The 22,500-nt window shown below is 41.4% G+C and overlaps 1 protein-coding gene across 1 annotated transcript in view; it reads left to right on the forward strand.

Annotated features, from left to right (window-relative positions):
- The window catches only part of spns2 (SPNS lysolipid transporter 2, sphingosine-1-phosphate), a 72,707-nt gene that overhangs the window by 26,298 nt on the left and 23,909 nt on the right, over positions 1 to 22,500 (forward strand). Inside the window, exons 3-5 of the mRNA XM_080436636.1 lie at positions 11,774 to 11,910; positions 17,853 to 18,004; positions 22,109 to 22,175. Coding sequence (XP_080292762.1) covers positions 11,774 to 11,910; positions 17,853 to 18,004; positions 22,109 to 22,175 — 356 coding nt within the window. The remainder of the gene's footprint in view (positions 1 to 11,773; positions 11,911 to 17,852; positions 18,005 to 22,108; positions 22,176 to 22,500) is intronic.

The raw sequence follows: 22,500 nt of genomic DNA on the forward strand, positions 1-22,500 counted from the left end.
ACTGGGCCTCAGGTGTGACCAGCAATATAAAGTTTATTGACAACCACAATCACAGTCTCTCTCATACAATCGAAAGGGAGGTTTCTTTGATTGAGAGGTGAAATATAGGTGCCTGATCAGCTGTGTTGGTCACTCACAGCTGCTCCTATTTTGTCTCTTGCACTCTCTGCAAGCCCCCCCCCACACACACACACACACTCATCTGTTCTCTCTCTCTATCAGCGATTTGGCAGCTGTCGTTGCTCTGTTGTAACTGGTGCATGAATTAGAGTGCTTTAGGAAGGAAATAAACAACAGAAATAGAAAGAGAGGAAAGAGACACCTGTGAAACCTTCCCATCACCATGCACAGCGATCCTCTGTCTACAGGATTAATACCAAAGCCAAAATAATTGCATTTTGACGACACTCAGTGGTGTTGATACGGCTGAACCAAGAATAGAATGATGACCCAATAATATAATAATATCATATCATATCATATCATATCATATCGCGCGCGCGCGCGCGTGTGTGTGTGTGTGTGTGTGTGTGTGTGTGTGTGTGTGTGTGTGTGTGTGTGTGTGTGTGTGTGTGTGTGTGTGTGTGTGTGTGTGTGTGTGTGTGTGTGTGCACCTCTCTCTCTCTCTCTCTTTCTCTCTCTCTCTCTGTGTTTTTTTTTTGTAGAGCATATCTCTGAGGAGGGCAGTTGTTAGATGATGATTGGCACTCTGTACCCCCCCCCCCAACCTCTCTCTTTCCCTTCCTGTCCCTAAACCAAGCCAATCAGATCAGAGCCAATTAGCAACAAGCATACCACCAACGAGGTGTCACCAGGCCGAAGCAGTGAATCCTCTTAAATCCAAAATTCCCTTTCAAGTGTCATATCTTTCTTAAAGTTGCTATGTGGGATATATTTGAACGAATAAATCCTTATTTTATCCATCTGTATAATACATACAGTAATAACACTGCCATGGTTGCGAGAGAGCGTCTCTCCAGAGGAAGATGGCATGCATAAATCCCAGATCAGAGCTTTAATTCCACCTGATATTGCAGTGCGGGTTGCAATATCTGTTACAGTATTGAGGGGAGAATGGTCCGACGCACTGATCTGAAAATAGGTCTGTCCTTTTCAGTTGCCACAACAGTGTCATGCCAGTTGCAACGAGGGTCTTTGTGATATTCTGTCTTGGCACTGCAGGCAGAAGGCTGATCTCAGATCAATAGTCTGTGCAGCAGCCTGCTGCTTGTTTCTGCTCTGACTGACATCAACAGATCAATTAGGCACACACACACGCACGCACGCACGCACGCTGGCACGCACGCTGGCACGCACGCACGCACGCACGCACGCACACACGAACGCACGCACGCACGCACGCACGCACACAACTATGTCCCCTAGTCAAACACACACATAATCCTATGTTACCCAGGCAAGGTCAAAGATAGCACTGCTGCGTGGGCTGATTTGTTTTGTGAACGTTTTGAAGAGGAAGGTTTGTGTGTGTTAATGTACCGTATGTGCACATGCGTATGCATGTGTCCATGTAAGCTTATTTTTGCACACTAGTGGTCCAAACAACAATTGGCAACACACACAGACACACACTCTATCGTGTTCCCCTGTCATTTCACTCAGAGCTTGTCATTAAGTAAGCTGCTCCTGTACTTATGGCAGGAAAATGGCAGGAAAGAAAAACTCCTCGCCTTGCACTAAAATGGCCCTGTTGGATCCCAGCACAGTCATAGACAAGCCACCAGTATCTCCACAAAATATGACAAGCTGTTCCATGCCGTCGCTTGGATTAGCAGTCCGGAACCTCGCTATGTGTGTGCTTATTTGACTGTCTGCTGAATTGAATACAGCTATTTCCTTTTCTGCATACTTACTTGACACTGCATACCATATACATCTGCCTTCAATATGTGCTGTTAGACCAATTATTACATAATCGCCTGATCGCCTTAATGACAATTATTTTGTATAATCGTCATAATCGTTTCCATGTTGAAAAAGTTTCATAATTTATTTTTAAATTGCGGAAATAGCAGATCTACAAGCTCACAAGGTAGATTGTCTATTTCTTTTTACAATTTAGAAAATATAAAGTTATTTAATAGGTCAGATTGTCAGTCATTTCTTTGTATATTTAAGTTTATTGTCATATCTGCCCTGTGCAACTTTTGATAGATAGATAAGTAGAATTAAACTTCGGTGTGACCGTGCCCTTAGGAACAAAATTCTAATGTCCATAACCGCACAATGATATGCTAAGCCAACATTGACTTAATTATTCAGGTACGTTTGGTAATGTTTTCCTGACTGGAGAAAATGTAAACAAATACAAAATCTAAAAATAAGGCAAGTAATGGGAAAACTGTTTATGTAGGATAGACTATGGCCGAAAGCAGTGAATAGATAATGGCGTTATCTATTGATGCGGGTATGGTCCAGTAGACAACAGGATGGACCACCATAGAAGAAACAGTGAGGAGGCATGGCTAGCGGCTTTCATCACACCTGAATTTGAGAAATATATATGTGATTATAACTTACTGCAGAACGTGGCAAAGCTCTGAGGCTTCTATAGAAGTTAACCACTGAATTCCTCGGAAACAGACTAGCGCTGTGGGGGTATTTCCCAGGCTGCATGTGGCATTTATCAAACAGCGGTCAGTATAATGGTAATCCAACACTGGTGAAGCCTGTATGGGTGGATTTTTGGACGAGTTTGCCAGTGATCAGAAATGTGAGGAATGTGGTGATGTTTGGGAGCGCCACATGTTCTTTCAGTCTGGGTTTTGAAGGGGAATACAGGAGGGAGATGTGTGATGTATGAGAACGTGTGTGGGTTGAGGCATATTGGTCGAGTACGGTGTCCAATTCAGCCCAAAGTTATGTGTCGCACCCTCCTCAGGCAGTCACATTAATCATTAGGCCAAGCCGAAGAACAAGATCTAGGTGTTGCTTGCTTCCCTAGACCATCCCTTCCAAGGCTACTGATTCCACACATGATGTCATTGGTTGGTGATGATGACTGAGAATTCTGAGTCCTTTATCCATTCAATTGACCAACAGCAGCTAGATCTTAGATAACCTTATGCAATACATTTAATCCCAAACTGTAGTCAATATTTTTCTCTTTCTTCCTCACTGTTGCGTTGTGACGCTGTCAGCTAAATTATTATTATTTGATAAGAATGTGGTATGATGAGCTCTCCTCTAGCAATAAACAATGAAAAATAAATCTTTCAGTAGCTTGTGCTTCTGTGTTGATAATTTATTTAAGCCAGAGAGCAGCCTTTGATTTATTGCTATCATAAATATAACACACCCAAACCACTAAAGACATCCAAACTCATTTGTAGTCAACGGCTTTACTCAACATTAATTTACAGTTACACGTAGGCTATATCGACCTTTGCTGCGTGTCTCTCCCTGTCCCTCTTTCTTTTCAATCTTCACTGAAAAACTATCAATAAAGGCAGAAAAAGCCGAAAACAAAATAAATAAATAAAGAATAACAATATTTGAAAGGTAATGTATTAAACTTTTTTTATGAATAATATAATTTCTAATGCTACTGACATGATATAATGTTTACATATAGATCAATTTTTCAATTATTTCAATCACATGCAAAACGCTTGCCTAATTTGAAAAACAGAAAAAAAAGAAAAAAAAAACCACAACCTGGGAATTGTGTCAGCTTTTCCAGGTGTTATGTATGTTGGCTCTCAAGATGGTAATTTTCACGTCTAAAGTAGAATAATTAGGCTATAATTATTTTGGAATTAGGGTCCTCCACTTAAACCCATTACAGATTACTTGAAAAAATGTACCCCGTTGTTTTAACACACCATGTTGATGCTTCATTTGATGATGAATGAAAAATACATATAAGAATAAGTACAATAACAGTAATGATCAACGGTAGCCTTCTCAAAGCACCATTAGAGAGTGGATATTTCAAATATGTTACATAGCCTACTACTGTCTCTTCCTTCCTGGAAATGAGACTGTCTGTGACGGATAAATTACTGGGAAAAAACACAGAGATTGTTATAGTGCCTCTGTCTCTAGGTGCCTTTGAAATGGACCATACCATTATATAATTAAATGTCAACATCGACATTTGAATGTACATTTGTGTTGGAATGAGGATTCCAGATGTTATGATTTGAAGCAATCTAAAGTTATTATGTGAAGTTACACTTGTCCAGAGATAGTGTAGTCAAAAACATATCGGCAGTATTGACAAGTCACCATGAGACTATGGTGACAGACAGAAATGTCTGCAAATATGTTCACTGAAGTGACAGAGAGAGCAGCATTGAAACATGATCTGCCTGAGAGTCTGTACACACATCAAAACATCTGACAGTGGCATGTTCGAAAGGCAGAGTACTACAGTCCTGTGAAAGATTCACTGAGTTTCTGTCAGAGGAAACCGCAACTAATGACTCAGTTGGATCATCAATCACTCAGTGAAATTTATTTGATTTGGTTGATTAAGACAGTACACAATGTTCTATGTAACCTCTCTGTAACCAGAACCACAGGTTAAGCCCGATTTGTGCTTCGGTGACAAAAATAAAAATATTTAATATTTTCAACTGATTTCAATTGTTTTTTTTTTCCATTGAAATCAGTTGACACTTTTTCTCCAAAGCATAAATCAGATGGCATGTATGGGGCAAGAATCCAGAGAGTTTCCGTGATGTGTTTGAATGTGTGAAAAGCATTACTCATACAGTTGACTCGCCGCAACACCGCCCCGGTGGCAGATAACCTTGGTGGTGACAGGAAGGGCAGAGACACAAAGGTAGACTAGAGAGTTAACAGAAACTCAATTGGGGAAGTTGTATTTATGGAAGCTAAATGTTTGCGCAGTGATGAGCACTGACACACAGGCACACACCTCACGCACAGCGAGCAGGTCAAAGTGACACCGCACAGATCTGCAAATGGCACTCGGTGACAACGCCTAGCCCGCAGGCATGCACAGACATGCACTTAGGACGCGGTTCTCCTGTTCCTTTAATACAGCCAGTCTGGCAGCTGAGAGACATTTTGAATTCCTCAGACTGCGGTCCCCTGCTTGTGCCGTCTGCCGCTGACTGTCAGATTTCACAGCTGCACGGCCCATACAACACCAATCTATGTGTGCACGTCCATTTCTCCGTGTTGGTCTGCATATGCAGGGGAGTAAGCTGCAATGTGTTTTAGTCCCTCTAAACACCTTCACGTCCAACCACTGTTCACATCTTTCACGCTCAGTTAAACAGTGGAGAAGAAGAGGTAAATGTGTTGTTAATTCAATCCGTGCCAGCATGGCTGTCCACACCTCTTCTTGGTGAAGTTTTGTCGGGGAAAAAAAGATCAAAACAGAATGTGCATCTGGTGTTGTACAATCAAACTCAAAGGCAAGTGTGCAGGTGCTCCGTTTAGTGGAAACTACTGTTTCATAGGGAAATGTATCTCTACAGATTCAGTGAATATCAATCACACAGACGCACGCACACCAGGAGTGAGTCATCACAAGAAGCATTGTACCGCAGGCCGACCAAAGCGAAAGCTTGACGCCGTGTTTCTATTGACCGAGGGAGGAGGGGAAGGTATGGGTTGCGGCGAGGCACCTGAAAGGTTCTGTCTACAGAGACAGATTTTGTGGCTCATGGACACAATTTTGTACTTCTCACAGACTGTGGGCCAATGTGAGCCATAGCTTGTTGTATACCGTATTCACTTAACACGGCAGCCTTATGGATGCCGTGTTAAGATTGAGACTGAGATGGAAATGCATTTCGTTGTGTTTTACTGAAGGTCATGTTCAATGCGTTAGGCCTACATTAAACACTTTTACATTCAGTGTATGGGGTAGTGGCCAGTAAGAATTGAATTAAGTAAGGTATTGTGTTGTGGACGTTTATCAGAGACCGGGAGCATCATCATCTCTGTCAGACTATAAGGTAACTAGCAGACGCATATGACTCACCTGTCATACATATCTGTCTGTCACATACATACACAACATCACAGAGACTACTGTATACAGCAAGGACGTCATTTAAACTGTAGTCAAAAATAGATGCGTTCAGACTCTTGACACATCCATTGTTCTTTCATGGAATGTGCCAGAAATATGATAATTGATGACATTTACACCGTGAAAGATTATGAGAAAATATGCCCAGCATCTCAGTAAGGTAGGTGAGGTATATAAGAACATGACCTCAAACAGAATACAGTTTGAAAATAATGAACAAGAGAAAAAACAAAAGTACACAGAGAATCCAAGGGTTCATGCGAGACGTTGAGGTTGCCTTTGGCATCTCTACCTCCACAAAGAGAATGGTTAATTCATCAGAAAAGGTACAAGACTTTCTTCTTCCAGACTGAACTCAAAGGCAGCTGTCTCCGCAGTGAGACACAGTCTTTTAATGGTGCAAACAACTCTGCAAGGTTACATCAAGTCCTCCTTTATATTCACGACATGACTTTGTGCTGCAACATAATAATCAAGCCCCAAATGCCCTTGTAATTTATTAATGGGCCATTCTGATTGCTGTCATGATGTCTTTCAGCAGAATGCATACAGAGTCACTATTTACCCTCTTGTCTGTTAGCAAGGACACGGCTTAATGGACAAAACAATGTATCTGACAGTACCATTTAAAAGGTAGTCTGTGTTTGTTAAGCTAATAGAAATGTATATAAGTCTCACGATAAAGCCAGGCCACCTGGCTGAGTAGATGGAGCAGCTATTGTTTTCAGCAGAGGTTGAAGTGTTGAGTCACTTCCCTAACCCCCCATATACCATATACAGTATGTATGCACAATATATGTACTATATATACGTGTGTGTACACACACACACACACACGCACGTACGCACGCACGCACGCACGCACGCACGCACGCACGCACGCACGCACGCACGCACGCACGCACGCACGCACGCACGCACGCACGCACGCACGCACGCACGCACGCACGCACGCACGCACGCACGCACGCACGCACGCACGCACACACACACACACACACACACACACACACACACACACACACACACACACACACACACACACACACACACACACACATACATACATACATACAGTATATACACACACACTATATGGTATGGTGTTGCGTTGTCTACCACCATCATACTGCACTTTATGTATTGCTAGTACCATTACTAATTACATACTCTACTGTATGTGCAGTAGTACAGGAAGTCTAGCTGTGTCACATCTCTATGTCAAATGTTCTATTTGTTTAAGGCAAACAGTGGTGTTGGACACAGAGATAAGCTCCTAGGAGGACACATCACAGTGCATGTTGCTTCTGCACCACAGGAAATGTGGGCTGAGCAAACTGTGGTGTTTCTCAGCCTGCCATGTTTAGAATGTCGGTCACCAGCTGACTTACGCAGTAGTCAAAGCTGACCATTGTCCAATAAATTAGCCCATCAAAAACATTTCCTCTCCTCTGGCCTGCAGCATAAACATCCACAAAGTAAATATATGGTACAAAGGATCTCCAGTGCAGACATCAACTTAGTGTTGATCTTTGGGTTATCCTGCTGCATGTGTGTTATATATATGCACTTTATTTATGGCAGATTATCACTTTGGTTTTGGATGAACTCCATCAGGTTTGTGAAGGTCAAACCGAAACTTTCATTTTAGCTGTAATAAATACGTCTATGAATGTATTATTATTTAAATTGTTTATCAGAAAAATAAGTTGTACAAGGGGGTAAAGTTTGGGCTTGGGCTGTTTGTTTCTGCTTGACATAATTCTTTGATCCTTGAGACAAGCTTGAAAGGTCTTTATCTAATAGCCATCAAAATGAGTGAAATTGGAACAGTGGTCTCATTTCAAAGATCCTCTTTGGACTGACATGGTATTTCCCTTACCCTGCTAATTCAGTAGTAGTGGTGTACAGCTTTCATAGTTAATAACACTATCTAACATGTATGTCAGTATGTGCCTATAAAAATAACGCTACACCCTAACAAATTCCTGTGCATCAGGTAAATGAAAGAAATTCCAATTCTGAATTGCTATAACCTACTATTAATAAAGATATTTGAAATTATTAATTTATTAAATGATCTTAAAAATAATATATTTTTTTTATTAAGGAAATGTTTTTTTGTCACTTTGATTAAATGTATTTTTTTATCCATTTAATCCCAGTGAAAAAAACAACCAAATAACGCTAAATTGAGTTGCTTCACGGAGATCAAGGGACATTATGTGGAATTCATATAGCTCCATGTCATATAATGTATGGAAATGAACACATCTGTAGAGTAATTTCTCGCTCAGATGAGTGAGTTGGGAAATTACCAGGCCCTGATTCAGTGGAAGGGTGTGTCTCTGTTTGGTAAAAAGAAACAAGCAAATCTACTGCCTGGTGACTCAATGACAGCAATCCATCATCATCATCATACTCTATGAACATCTCAACATCCACTTAGCAGCTGGTATTCCCCAGCGCACCTGACACTCCAGTATGCAGGGCTGGGCTGCTGAATGCTGAATCTTGTGTGAATACGCTCATTTCATTGTATGTACCTATTCTACAGATCGTTCTCAGAATTCAATTCAATTCAATTCAAATAAACATTGTTCAATACAGTATATTAATCAATGTTAACTGTCACAAGGATGATTTGTCAAAATAGTGTAGTAGGCTATCGTATTTACTTAAGTATGGCTTGGTTTATAAAACAGCTACTATTTCTGTGACTGTTATTTTTGGTAAAAGCCATTGTCAAAGAGCAGTGAAATCTTTGTGAACTTTCCTGATCCACCCAAAGTAATGAATAACATGATGTGACTCATGCATCTCACTCATGCATACTGTACAACTGTATGCAGTCATACCTGTATTTGGGATACTGTATACAAGTTGAATATTTTGTCTAGCATCAAATAAACACTGACACATTGTGAGGCACTGACTTCATTCCCATGTGCTCACGTTGCAAGGAGGCGATAATGAGGAAAATGCCAGGAAAATAAGATCGATCATTTCGATATCACAATATAACAAGGCACGCCCTGCTGACACTGTGGCACTGTGTGATGACTTAAAATAGGCTAGTTAATGATGTGAGGACATGGCTTTTAGACACGCTGCTAAACTGTAGATGTCAGCTCTGTGACACTAATGATGTCTGCCCCCCGGCTTTTAAAGCCCACGTGGGCCAGCTGGTGGTAGTTGATTGTGGAACCTCTCCCCTGTCTTATCTACAGTATGCACTGCATGATACCCTGCTGGGTGCGCACACAATTGTGCATGTCTGCATTGTGTACGTGTGTGTGTGTGTGTGTGTGTGTGTGTGTGTGTGTGTGTGTGTGTGTGTGTGTGTGTGTGTGTGTGTGTGTGTGTGTGTGACTGTGTGTGTGTGTGTGTGTGTGTGTGTGTGTGTGTGTGTGTGTGTGTGTGTGTGTGTGTGTGTGTGTGTGTGTGTGTGTGTGTGTGTGTGTGTGCTCGTGCGCGCACGTGTGAGTGTGTGTTTGAGTCCAATATTTTTTCTCAGCAGTGTGAAGGCTGCTGGGTGGATCAGTAAAGGTCTTTAGGATGCTGCATCAGCACAGATCAGTCTTCAGTCACATAATGCTGTGCAGCACAGGCAGCCACGTTATATCGTCGCTGTCAGGCAGAAACCTTGTATTGTATGTCCAAAAGCATTACTTTTCAGGAGATGGATAAAATAACCTGGTGTATCCAATGGATACTGTGTAGTTAGTTGTCAAAAGCTCTTGTTAATACTTTTCATTTGTTAGATAATAAATATTGAGAAAAAAAGACCACTTTCAACCTGGCATCCTTATTTTGGGCATGTCATTAAAAGCGGGAAAAAAATCTATCTATAAGCGAAATCTAAATCTATAAGCAACAACTGTTGCAATCATTTTTGCTACTTTTGCGTGACACTGTCATACTAATTACAAAGAATAAAATGGGACATTCATTTATGGGGGGAAAAACTAAAACAAAGATGAAAAGAGGAAATACTGTATGGGTATACAAGGTTTCTGCTACTAATGATCGCGCTTGCAAAGACAGTGTGAAGAAGGGAGAGTCTTGCAATGAGCAAGAAGAAGGGCATTTCTATAGTGTGAATACCCACATACACAGCACATAATTTTTTCCTGCTCTTTGAAGCTTTTATTCTTGACTTTTGTTCATATGGTTCCTTTTGAGCTTACTTGTTGTGTAACAAATTATCTACCCAGGGCTGGGAAAGTTACTCTCAATTAATGCACTACAGATTATCTGCTCAAAGTTGCAATCAGTCATGCAATCTTCTGGATTCTTGCCACACAGGAATGTAAATGTAATTACTTTCATTATGTTTCAATTATTCTAAAGTGAAACGGGCAATTTAATCCACTTTACAGACTGGCAGTTGAACAGTTCACTTTAATATTGTACAATCCCAGTTAAGTGTAATTGCAAATTTGATAACATTTCAGATAAGCAAATAGCCGTTTCCCTCTAACCATGTCTTACATTATACAATTACCACCAGAATGGTGAAGTGGTTGGCTGCTTTAGCATTCACGATGCTGGCTCGCCCCTGGGGTCATTGGTTTGTTTCTTACACGCGTGACAGAGATGCTCTATACCCCCTATGTTACATAACACGTCTCTTTCTTCTCTGTCCATCCACCCTCCTTTCCTCTCCTTCGCCCTTAACCCAGCTGGAAATATGTTTATGCTGATGATGTGTCAAAAACAGCCTCCCTAGCTTTCCTTAACTGCTGCTGTCAACATTCTTGCCCTTATTCTGCAAAGCATTAAACTGAATAGCATTCAAAATTCAAGGCTGTTTGGGTTCGTTCTCATAAATTTCAGTTTAAGGTCCTGAGAATCAATGAGGTGCTTTTGTTTGGTCAGATAGGAAACATGCACACTGTAAGCACCTGTGTTTCTTTAAATTGCTATGAAGTTCAATTCTGAGCATTAATTTAGGAGGTAAGGTGACATTACACATTGCCAATTTTTGAAAAAAAGAAAAGAAAAAGAATGTCCTGCTTCTGGGATATAATTTATCCCCTCTTGTGGACACATTCCCACATTTTTACAAAAGTGACACGATCAGTGTGTCCAATAGGCCTTCAGCATCATCAGTATTTAATATTCCTCCTCCAAGTAATGTAATTTCGCTATGGAAAAAAATATAATAGAGTGCTTATTGGTAGGAGTTGAACGGAGGTGTCCTTTGGCAGTCCTTCACTGCAGCTCTGGCTGGCTGCTATCAAATGGCGGATCAAGACACGTCTTAGCTCAATAAGTCAAATTACAGCTAAAGAAAGATTCTATTGACTATATTCACATGGAGACCATTTTGCTTTTACATCATATTTAAGTACATATAATGTACCAAAGTGTGACGTGTGAATATGGTCTGTTTGGAATTTAAGGCTGTCCTTACAAATATAATGTCATGGGGCGGCAGTGGATCAGGAAGTACTGTAGAGTGGCCATCTGGAAACTGGAAGGTCTCCAGTTCAATTCCTGGCTCCTAATGGCTTCGCGTTGAAGTATCCTTGAGCAAGGCTTGCATGGCTGCCTCCACCATTGGTGGGTGAATGTAACGCACAATGTAAAGTGCCTTGGATAAAGGTGCAATAGAGGTGCAGACCATTTATCCATTTATTAATGATGATAATAACAACAATAAAAAGAATATTGACCTCAAGGTTATGCCACCTGTCATTTATATGCTTTGTCCTTCTCTTTTGTCTTCCACAGTGTTCATATGCAGCTTCATGGTGGCAGCTCCCATCTTTGGTTACCTGGGAGACCGCTTCAACAGAAAGGTTATCCTGAGCTGTGGCATTTTCTTCTGGTCCATCATCACGCTGTCCAGTTCCTTCATCAGCAAAGAGGTATGCCCACACAGAGGAGTGTGTCCTACAGGGGTTCCCAAACCCCTCAATACCCTCCCCTGGACCCAAACTTACAGAAATACATTATGAATTAACCATTTAAGCCCTAATGACTATTCCAAAAATAGTGAAAATAGCCCATCTACAACGCGTGTTGTGAGCTTGTAGATCTAGATAGATAATAAGCTGAGATTTGATGAAATTGAGAAACGGGCTTCGCAGTTGCGTTCAGATGGTAATGGTCAATGGCTGTGTGCAAATTGAGAGCAATTGCTCCAGCCAATGAGGAGAACCGGGCAGCCTCACCATGACACCACTGCACCACTACAGAGGTTTGTGAAATTATAGGAGGATATATTAACTATTTTAACTATTTCTTCGTTTTTTCTCTTTTTTTTTTTTACATTTATCGAATTTGTAATTCTCCTAATCCAGGAACACTTATTCTTGTGTGTGACATGGACACGCTTGACATTAATGCCATTGAAATGAAATGAGACGCCCACCTCACCTTTGTGGACGCTGTCTTCATGTCTCTGTCTTTCTCTCTCTGGCTGTCTGCCAATCAGCTAATGAAGGCACATTCCTTAGCTGTCTCAATTACAATGAAAATCTGAATACATTAGGAGGCTGCTGCTCTTTGACGAGCCGATATAGATTTGATATCTCTAAAAGCCCATGTGTGTGGTGGTGGGTGGTGTCACAGGCATTGAGAAGCAGTATCATTCTTATTGGGGGTGGTGAATCCCGCAGAGAATTACCATCACTTTAACAGGCTTTAGACATGAGTGTGTGTGTGTGTGCGCGCGCGCACACGCGTGTGTGTGTGTGTGTGTGCTCGCTAGTGTGCCCGTGCACATACTGGAGGCAGAGCCTGTTCTTCCATTTAGAGAAGAAGTCATTATAAAATGGACCAGCTTATTGTCAATTTGTTGTCAGAGGAATGTACAATATATGACAGTGAAAGCCAAGCCAATCCAGTATATTCAGCACATGGCACATGAATTCCCACAGTGTTTCATCTCCACATGCAGTCTGTCCCCTACAGTGGGATAGACTGACAGTTCACAGATGCAGACCGGTGGCCCCAGAAGGACATGCGTTGACTAAATCCCCTGTGGAAATCTCCACATGAAGGCAAGATCGCTGCCTTTTGCCTAAGGGGGAAAACATTCAGGTTGCTTCTGCCGTCCTAGTTAAGTTGACAGGAAAGGCCCAGCTGCCCCGCTGTCTCCCTCTGCCAAATGACACAAAGGCCAAGGTTGATGAGGTCATGAGGAGACATCTTCAGCACCCACCATGGTTTGCCTTCATCTTGCGTCCATCTCTAGAAATGACCCTGAGTCTTTCAATCTGACGAGATGACAGCGGATTTCTCTTACGCAACAGCGTGACAGCGTAATTACCATAAGATGTCCAATGAAAAATTAATAACCACTTACAGCTGAAGCGTGTTATCATGTATCACTCGGGGGCATTAGAGATGGCTCGCAGTCAAATTGTTATTTACGTCTTATATAACAGAACGCTGTTTGTCCAATGTGTTGTGCTGAAGTAAAACTATTGCTGTTTTACTCTTCTTACAGTGTTCCTCGATTATCCAATTACAGTGTTACTCATAAACAGGCCACTTCAAGATAATCTGAGAATAGGCCGGTCATTTCCTCTTTATCTAACACTCAGTGACCAGTGGGAGTCTGCTGTGGATTTCCTTAACTGTCCCTAACTGAGAACCAAAAAGCAAAATGTCTTGGTGTGCAGCACATTATGCTTCAATATGCACATAATGCTTGCCACTTTTTGTCACAACTTCATCTTTATTTATACTTTAATCCCAGTGGAAGGGGGACTCATTTTATTCAGTTTCCCCTCATAAATATGAACTAATGCTGCTGCTTGCCTGCACAGTGTGGGATATAGTTTTAATACTAGAGGTTCGGCCCTCACACCTACAGTATGTTGCACCGCCAATCCGACCGATATGTCTGAGTCATAGTGTCGGGGGGTTGTCAGAGTACCCGTTGGACCCTGTCTGTCTGTGTCCCTTTTGTGCCCATACATGGACATCTCTGTATCTGTCAGTCCTTGTCCCTTTTATGCCCATATGTGGAGATCCCTGATGTCATCAGTATATGCCCATATATTGGCATTCCCATATATGGGCATATCGGTTGGATCGGCAGTTCTGGACAACTGGATATCTAAATGCCTATATATGGACATATCGGTCAGATAGGCTGTTCTGGACAACTGCTTATCCAAACTACTTGGCGGTGGGCACCACACGCCCTTGAATCCTTGCCCGCCGAGTTTGAAGACTGTCGGTCCCATTATATGCACATGGGCTTAGTGGTCGGATCTCTGGCTCTGGACAACCCGATCTCCATACAGTATGTATGCCTATTTATGGGCGTATCGGGTTTGATTATGGTTATGTCTGAGTCATAGTGACATCCCTATATATGGTCGTATCAGGTTTGTTTATGGTTATGTCTGAGTCATAGTGAGTCGTGACATGGCCGTGGTCCTGCCTACAGTATATATGGGCATATCGGGTTTGTTTATGGTTATATCTGAGTCATAGTGAGTCGTGACATGGCCGTGGTCCTGCCTACAGTATATATGGGCATATCGGGTTTGTTTATGGTTATATCTGAATCAGAGTGATGTGGCCATGGTCTGCCCGCCCTGCCATTAGCCAATTTGTAAATAGAATTTCATTCAGCAAAAATAGCAGATCTACAAGCTGTGATCTTGTAGATCCGCTATTTTCAGCAAATTGATTTGGTGTAGAGGGAAAAAAGGAGGGGGCCAAGTACAGACCCCTGTGGGACCCCGGTCAACTTAATATATAGGGTTTAAGTGGTTAAATACTTTCACAATTCAAGCCCACTCACAGTAACCTTTGCTGTAGCACCACACTCCAGTGAAACCATGCCATGGATTCAGGACATCTGTTAACCTTTAATCATCATCATATCTCAAATCCAACTTTTGAACTTCTGAGCTTTCCTTGGAGTCAAGGAAATATCTTTATTGGATTAAGATGGAGATTGCTGGCACAGAAATAAAACAATTTTGGCTTTAGATTTTGCCATTTCATACCATGTGTCATTTCTTAAATCCTTTGGTCCTTTCTTCTAAATATCACAATAGATAAAAAATTTGGGATACTTCCACATAACTTCTTCACTCTTTAAAACAATCCACATGTGAAATGTTGGTTGTGTCTGTTGTTGAGCTTTTTGATTTACTGAGACGTCCTTTCCGATTTCTAAAGTGCCAAGTTCTTTTTATGTCCATTCCCTGGCTTCAATGCAGCTATATTTCATGGTGTTGTTGTCTGTGCTACTGGCCCATCACGACCAAAGGGGAGTCCATGGTCTGGTGACCACACAGAAAAACAGCTAGCATCAAGATTCCACCAAACGATGGGCCATCTATAGAGAATAAAATAGACTTGCCATAATTCTTTCAAGGCAACAGACAAACATGAAGCTACAATCACAGTTGTAAGTCAATCATAAACACACAGTAGCAGATATAATCTGAAACCAGTGGCTGGAGAAAACAGTTTAGGGCAGCTGTAAACACATATCTTTGAAAACCAGCATGGGCGACTACCACACCACAGGCAGTGTCAGGAGTTAGTCTCCCCAGAGTCACATCTGGGCTGGGCTAGGGTGGTGTGTGTGTGTGTGTGTGTGTGTGTGTGTGTGTGCGTGCGCGTGCGCGTGCGCGTGCGCGTGCGCGTGCGCGTGCGCGTGCGCGTGTGCGCGTGCGCGTGCCTGTGTGCCTGTGTGTGTGTGTGTGTGTGTGTGTGTGTGTGCGTGCGCGCGCGTGCGTGTGCGTGTGTGTCTGTTTGTACCCTACAGAATATCCACTAATCTGAAGCCTCCCTGTGACAGCTGATAGCTGAGCTAACCCTAACCCTAGCCAAGGAGTCACTGTCATAGTGTCGCTCTGCACTGTCAAATCATCAGTGTTAATTTAACTCTGAGAGTATACAATTAACCAAACGGACCCGGAGGTGTTTTTGGATCATTGTACACTCTCTGAGTTACAAATGGATAAATTAACACTGCATTGTACTGTACTGTATATACAATTTGCACATTTTCTCAACTATTATTGTTCATACTACCTGAACAAGACCACAATGGGTAGTGTAACATTAAGAAATAGTGATTGGATACAAAATGTCAGCTTTCATAAGGTGATAATAGCATTGTTGGCACAAATTGTGGAATATTGACTCAATTTACTGTACAGAAGAAAATCAGAATTTCCTCTGATTCCTATGTTTTAGTTATAAAAAGTAATTAGTCATTCAAATATTTTATCTCCGTTGATGAAGACTATATTCATTCCTGGTTTTGATGTCTTCTGTTAAAATGTGAACCCTAGCGTCCCTATTCTGGGTATGTCATCATAATAAGACAACATTCGTCACCTGACCCACAAATATGTACAGATATGTCATTTGGATACAGTTACAAAAGTGTGTAGTACAAGACATCATGTTATGTAAAAAGGCCACTAAGTAGTAATATACTGTATTAAGTGAGCCAAATGTTTAAATTCTGTTACCAGGGGATATGAATGCATGGTCAGTTTTCTGTACACAACAAAGACAACCAAACTAGTGTTTTATAGGAAAGAGTGAAATTGTGAATGAGTGCCAGCGGTCTGCCCTCATGTCTCTGCTCACTATAAAACAACTCACACAGACATAGGTTATGGCCTATATTTTACTGACATGTTGTGTTTCTAATATAAACTCCATTGTCATCCATTTGTTGGACCAGTAAAACCCCTCTGAAACCATTCACTGGAACGTCCAAGAGAAACAGGAGAGTAAAACTGCTCTTCAGCAGTTAAAAGTTGTGAATTGCAGAACCGAGGCAGCCTGACCCCACTAGAAGAATCCAGCGCAAAGACAGAGGTTACATCTGTTATGTCCAAAGCTGCAGTGTTTCAGTGACAAAAAAAAAAGTGTTCATACTTAACTTTTATTGTTAGTGTCACATGGCGTTGTGACCTAATGTCAGATGAGGACAGCTGTGTATGGAACTTATCAACATCCAGCATTCAGTGCTGTATTTTGTTAAGCCCACTCACATTACGTTTACTGTACAGTATATTCAGCGGTCGTAGCACTGCCGGTGTACCTAAGGAGATGGTGTGTGTGTGAGATACAATAACATATTAGACTGAATTCGATTTTAACAGGTAGATGTACAGTATGCAAAAAGCCACCCTGCTTTTTTTTGTGTTGAAACAGCAAAATATTAATTTTCATAGAACAGAGTTCCTTAGCATTCTCTCGTAGCTATGGCACCCAGAGCCCTGCTAGGATGGGACTTCTAAACCAGCACGATACATTCTGGTACTGTTTAGGAACCTTTTATGTTAGGAACTCTTAGGGTTTGAAAGCCCGTAAGTCTTTTGTTTGTGCTTTGCAACCCTGTTTGGAATAGCAATGTTGATATATTTATAGATCTGCTATTGAGTAAGTAAAGCAAGGCAGTGTCACAACTTCACAGTGTTCTCTGACTGACTCTGACTGACTCTAAAGGGATAGTTCACCCCAAAAAACACTTTTCTTCTATCGATTAGTCACCCCCATGGAGACTTGAATTCATGGATATTTTTTTGTTTTTGTCGCATTAGGCAGCGTTTCCGGTAGGAGACACAAAGGAGACTGTTTGTGTCTCCTACCGGAACCGCTGCCGGTCATCAAATTATTGGCTTAGGAATGTGACAAAAACAAAAAAATATCCATGAATTCAAGTCTCCATGGGGTGACTAATCGATAGAAAAAAAGTATTTCTTTGGGTGAACTATCCCTTTAAGGTGAACAAAAGTAACCCTCCTGTTTCGATAGAAAGGAGTTCTAACATACATTTCTATACCCTCTGTTTATCTGTCTTTCCCTGCAGTACTACTGGCTGTTTGTGCTGTCCCGAGGCCTGGTGGGTATCGGCGAGTCCAGCTATTCTTCCATCTCTCCCACCATCATAGGCGACCTGTTCACCAGCAACAGTCGGACCATGATGCTCTCTGTGTTCTACCTGGCCATTCCCCTTGGAAGGTGAGAGGCAAACCCAACTTCCACTCATACATCACTCTGACAGTAGGAAACAGCAAGAGACACAGTCACTCTTTTAATGATAATGTTAGATAGATGTGATGATCATTTCATCCTATTCAACCAGACTTTCTGCAACCAAATTCCTTACAAATGGATGTTTAGTCATTTGTGACATTAACAGCGTTGATTGATGCACAAACATTTTGGTGACAGGCAATACAATTTGAGAAAAAAACATGGCTGAACATGGCTGTCTTATCCTACATTAATCCTAGAATCCACTGTAAAAACTTGGCTCTTCAGCAATTCTCAAGGCCATTGCCCCTAGCGGCAGAGGCGACTACATCATCGCTCTGACAATCTGTGTTGCTTTTGATTTGTTGTCTCGTAATACAGAGAGCACTGGTATTTATCATCTTTCTTGCCAATAAAGACATGGAGATAAGGTTGAAAGGCGGTGGAGTATTCCTTAATGTGAAGTCATCTTCACATTAAGCAATTTATATAATTTATACTATGTTGAACTTATTTCAACACTTTTTCCAGTTGTTTTTGTTGGACGTAATATATAAACAACTTCCAGCTCAAAAAAGGAAGGCTTTTTCGAAATGTGAGATAAGAATAGGAGGTTTTATTAGATCCAAAGCTTCCACCTTTTCAGTTTGGTCAGAAAAGGGTCCAAGGTAGAAAACAAACAATGGGATAAAAGATACACGCTGGTGCATGTGACACAGAAGGCTTTCGAGGTTTGTAGTTTACAGTTGAAAGCTTCACAGCATCTGCCAGGGCTGTGACAAAGCTGCACTCCTGTACAGCATAAATATGCAATCACATGCACATAGACAGTTGTCAAAGTGGAGGCTTGCTATAATCTCAATAGGATGCCACAACATCCACTATAAATTATTTATCATGCAATTATGTCAGTTCAGTTCAACTTCTACACGGTGAAAATGGAGTACTGATGAATTACATTAGTAAACCTGTCAGAAAAAACATATAGTGAAAATCATGTAGACACATTATTAATGTATATTAGGGTGGGTGGGGTACTGGAAAGAAGAATCTAGCAATAAAATACATGGGGGTTCAAGATTCAACGTGTAGTGATCCTGTTAACATTGCGGTCTTATGTCAAAAATGTAGAAAACTATTTATTGTATAAACAACACCAAAAGGTGAGTAAAACAGTAGCATCCTACTATAAATGCACAAAATCTCTGTATATGTCTGCGCGTCTGTAGTACTTGTATCTCAAGAACCGATCGACTTCAAACTCGGCATGCACATCGCAGAAGACCCGAGGGAGTGCAGTGCCCAGCGTCGAATCGGTCTGGTAGGCGGTCGTCCAAAACTGCCGATCCGACCGATATGCCCATATAGGCATATGGAGATCCGTTTGTCCAGAACCATATATAAGGATAAGGATAATTCCTTTTAACAGGTCGTTCATGAAAGTCCTTGCGGTCTTGTTTCCAATGAGAACCTGTGAGCAATTGGGGTTAAGAGTCTTGCTCAGGGACATGGGTATATATTGATGACATCAGGGACCTCCATATATGGGCATAAAGGGACAAGGACAGACAGATACAGAGATCTCCATATACATGTATGAGCATAAAAGGGATGCAATGCAGGCAGACATACAGATATAGAGATCTCCATATATGGGCATAAAAGGGACACAGTCAGACAGACGGATACAACGGGTACCCTAACGATGGGTACAACGGTATTGCAGCGGTATTGCATAACTGGGTGGGGCATGCATTCACAACTTGAGTATTTCATTCAGTGCGATGAACTATGTTAGGTTAAACCATGAATTTTAATGCTGCCCTCCTTCTGTGACCACGTATATTCTATTCATTAACAAATCGCCACAAGGTGGTCGAGAATTGGTTCAGTATTTTGAAAAATAAATCTGCAATATTTAAGACTAGAATTGTTTTTGTATTCATAAATGGTAGGATCATGTTGACAACACTTTGACAAAAAGTGTTCCTCTGTGGAATGTGGAATGATCAGGTAAGAATGTTGGGTCACAGTAAACTGCCCAGCAACCAAGACAATAGGAGGTGAAAGAGGGGGGCTCAGTAAAGTGCAGTCAGACATCCTATGTACTCCTCTACTTGTTTGTCTTTACTGAGGTTGTTATGACCGTTTCCAGGAAATGACCTCAAGAATGAGCATGGGTTCACAGGAAATGGATTTCCCTGCTCTCTAATCTGTAAACTTGGCCCATGTGGGTGCTGTCTGTGTGTGTGTGTGTGTGTGTGTGTGTGTGTCCCGTTGGTTGAAGTGACCCTATTTCTCAAGTTATATTGTTGGTGTTGAATTTTCCAAACAGTCTCTGGGTAGACTCAGATAAGATGAGCTGTTAGTCACTCACTGGAAATCATATGCTGTGTGAGTCCGTTATACTGTACTGTTATTTTTGGAGCGCTAATCAGCTACATGTAAGCACCACATAAGGCCGTTTCCCTGTTCCATGTATGTATGTGTGACTATCTATATCTGTGTGTTTTGAACCAGTTAAACGGGTCACAGCCTTTAAGAAACCTATGCTGATAAGAACCTATTGTAAAGTCCTCTTGGCAGTTGCTCTTGACCCCAGAACTATTGCTCCAATCTACTATTCAAATGGTTAATAGCAACTCCTGGCCAAGGGCGATGTACGTGCATAGAAACAAGTCCAAGAATGTCGGGGAAACCGGGATTTGTGCATGACACGGTTTGCTCGACAAATGGGAATGGGAGGGTATGGCTGTGTGTAAACTCATTGTATTTCTTGAACTAGATAACAATCAATTGGCTGTTTAAAAAGTACCATCAGATTTGTTAAACAAAATATATTTGACCTTTGCTTTCCTTTTGAAATGTTATGCTGGCTCTTATAAACCCTTGAAAAAGAGATTATATATCTCAAAGGCCTTTTTACCTGATTAAATAAAGGTTACAAACATAAAGATATTACATTTTGGATCAGCAACTAGTTTTCATAATGTATCCATAATTTTACTTATCACTAGATTACAGACGTCTAAGTACCTCTAAATATCTAACATTTAAACATCTAAATGCTCTTTGTAATTTACATACATGATGTTACTGTACCTGTTAGTGCAGACTTGTTATACAGTACTTAGTTGCATGCCAGTGTCCCGTGCCGGAAATAACCGATACAATCTCGCAACACGTTGCAATGTGATGCGTTGATGAGCTTGTAGATCTGCTATTTTCAGCACAGGACGACATCATACAACTAAATACATCAGGCTTTAGAATAGACATTTTCATCGGATCTGATCTGATCTACAGTATGGACTGTCTCTTTAAATCCTTTCGCTGTTACTACCTAATATGACAAGCAAAGTAAAATGTAGGTAAACCCATAGCCATGTGTATGCTTATTACTTAATGATTTAATAATTTATTCATCAAAATAGACCAATGTTATATTACCATAAAATAATGGAGCCTATACCCTGTTTTAGTCTCTATTCAGTGTACAGACACTGAATAGAGACTTTCATCTAAAACCATCTTCAGTGGAAATCACAAATACAACCAATAGAAAGCCTTGTACTATATCGTGCATACTCTGGGGACTGGCATGAGAAGGCAGAAGGAATTAGAAATGAGAATGTGAAATATTCTACCTGCCTTCCAAGGCAACATACCTGCCAACTTCAAAGCTGCACCGCCATCCAAGTCGGACTGATCAATAGATTACACGCCCGCCCGACCGCCCACACACACACACACACACACACACACACACACACACACACACACACACACACACACACACACACACACACACACACACACACACACACACACACACACACACACACACACACACACACACACACACACACACACACACTGGTTCCAGATGAGAGATCACTTCACTTGGTGATGTTTTCTAGTGATACTAAAATGGAAGCAAGGCAGCATAAGTATACAGGGTTTAAGTGGATAAAGAATAGTCCAGTGGATCTCCAGTGGAGAAGATATGTTGAATGCAATGTTGGTTGTGCAATGCATCTTATATTAACGTGTTTCTTTTTGTGTGTGTCTGTATCTGTGCACCTCCAGTGGACTGGGTTATATACTGGGCTCCAGCGCCAAGGAAGCAGCAGGGGACTGGCATTGGGCTCTCAGGGTAAGAACATCACCATCATCACTCACATGGTGTACTACTGTATAGGAATACACCCACATATGTACAGTATATACAGTATACACTGTGTAAAGTATGAGTGTTAATTTAACTCAGCGAGGAAAGTCGATTTCTATCACAGTTCAGACCAGCTCCTACTTTAGAGGCTGAAAACACCTTAACCTTTCATTCAACTTTTCACTTGGAGGTTCTGTGGCCTGAAGCAACAGGATCAATGTCAGTCTTATTGAAAGAACTAGAATTCAGTGCCTCGTCAACCTTCCTATAGCGCCTTTAAGGTCTCTTTGCAAAGTAGCAGAGGATTTGG

The sequence above is a fragment of the Gymnoscopelus braueri genome, assembly GCF_963280865.1.
Source record: "Gymnoscopelus braueri genome assembly, chromosome: 8".
Lineage (NCBI taxonomy): Eukaryota > Metazoa > Chordata > Actinopteri > Myctophiformes > Myctophidae > Gymnoscopelus > Gymnoscopelus braueri.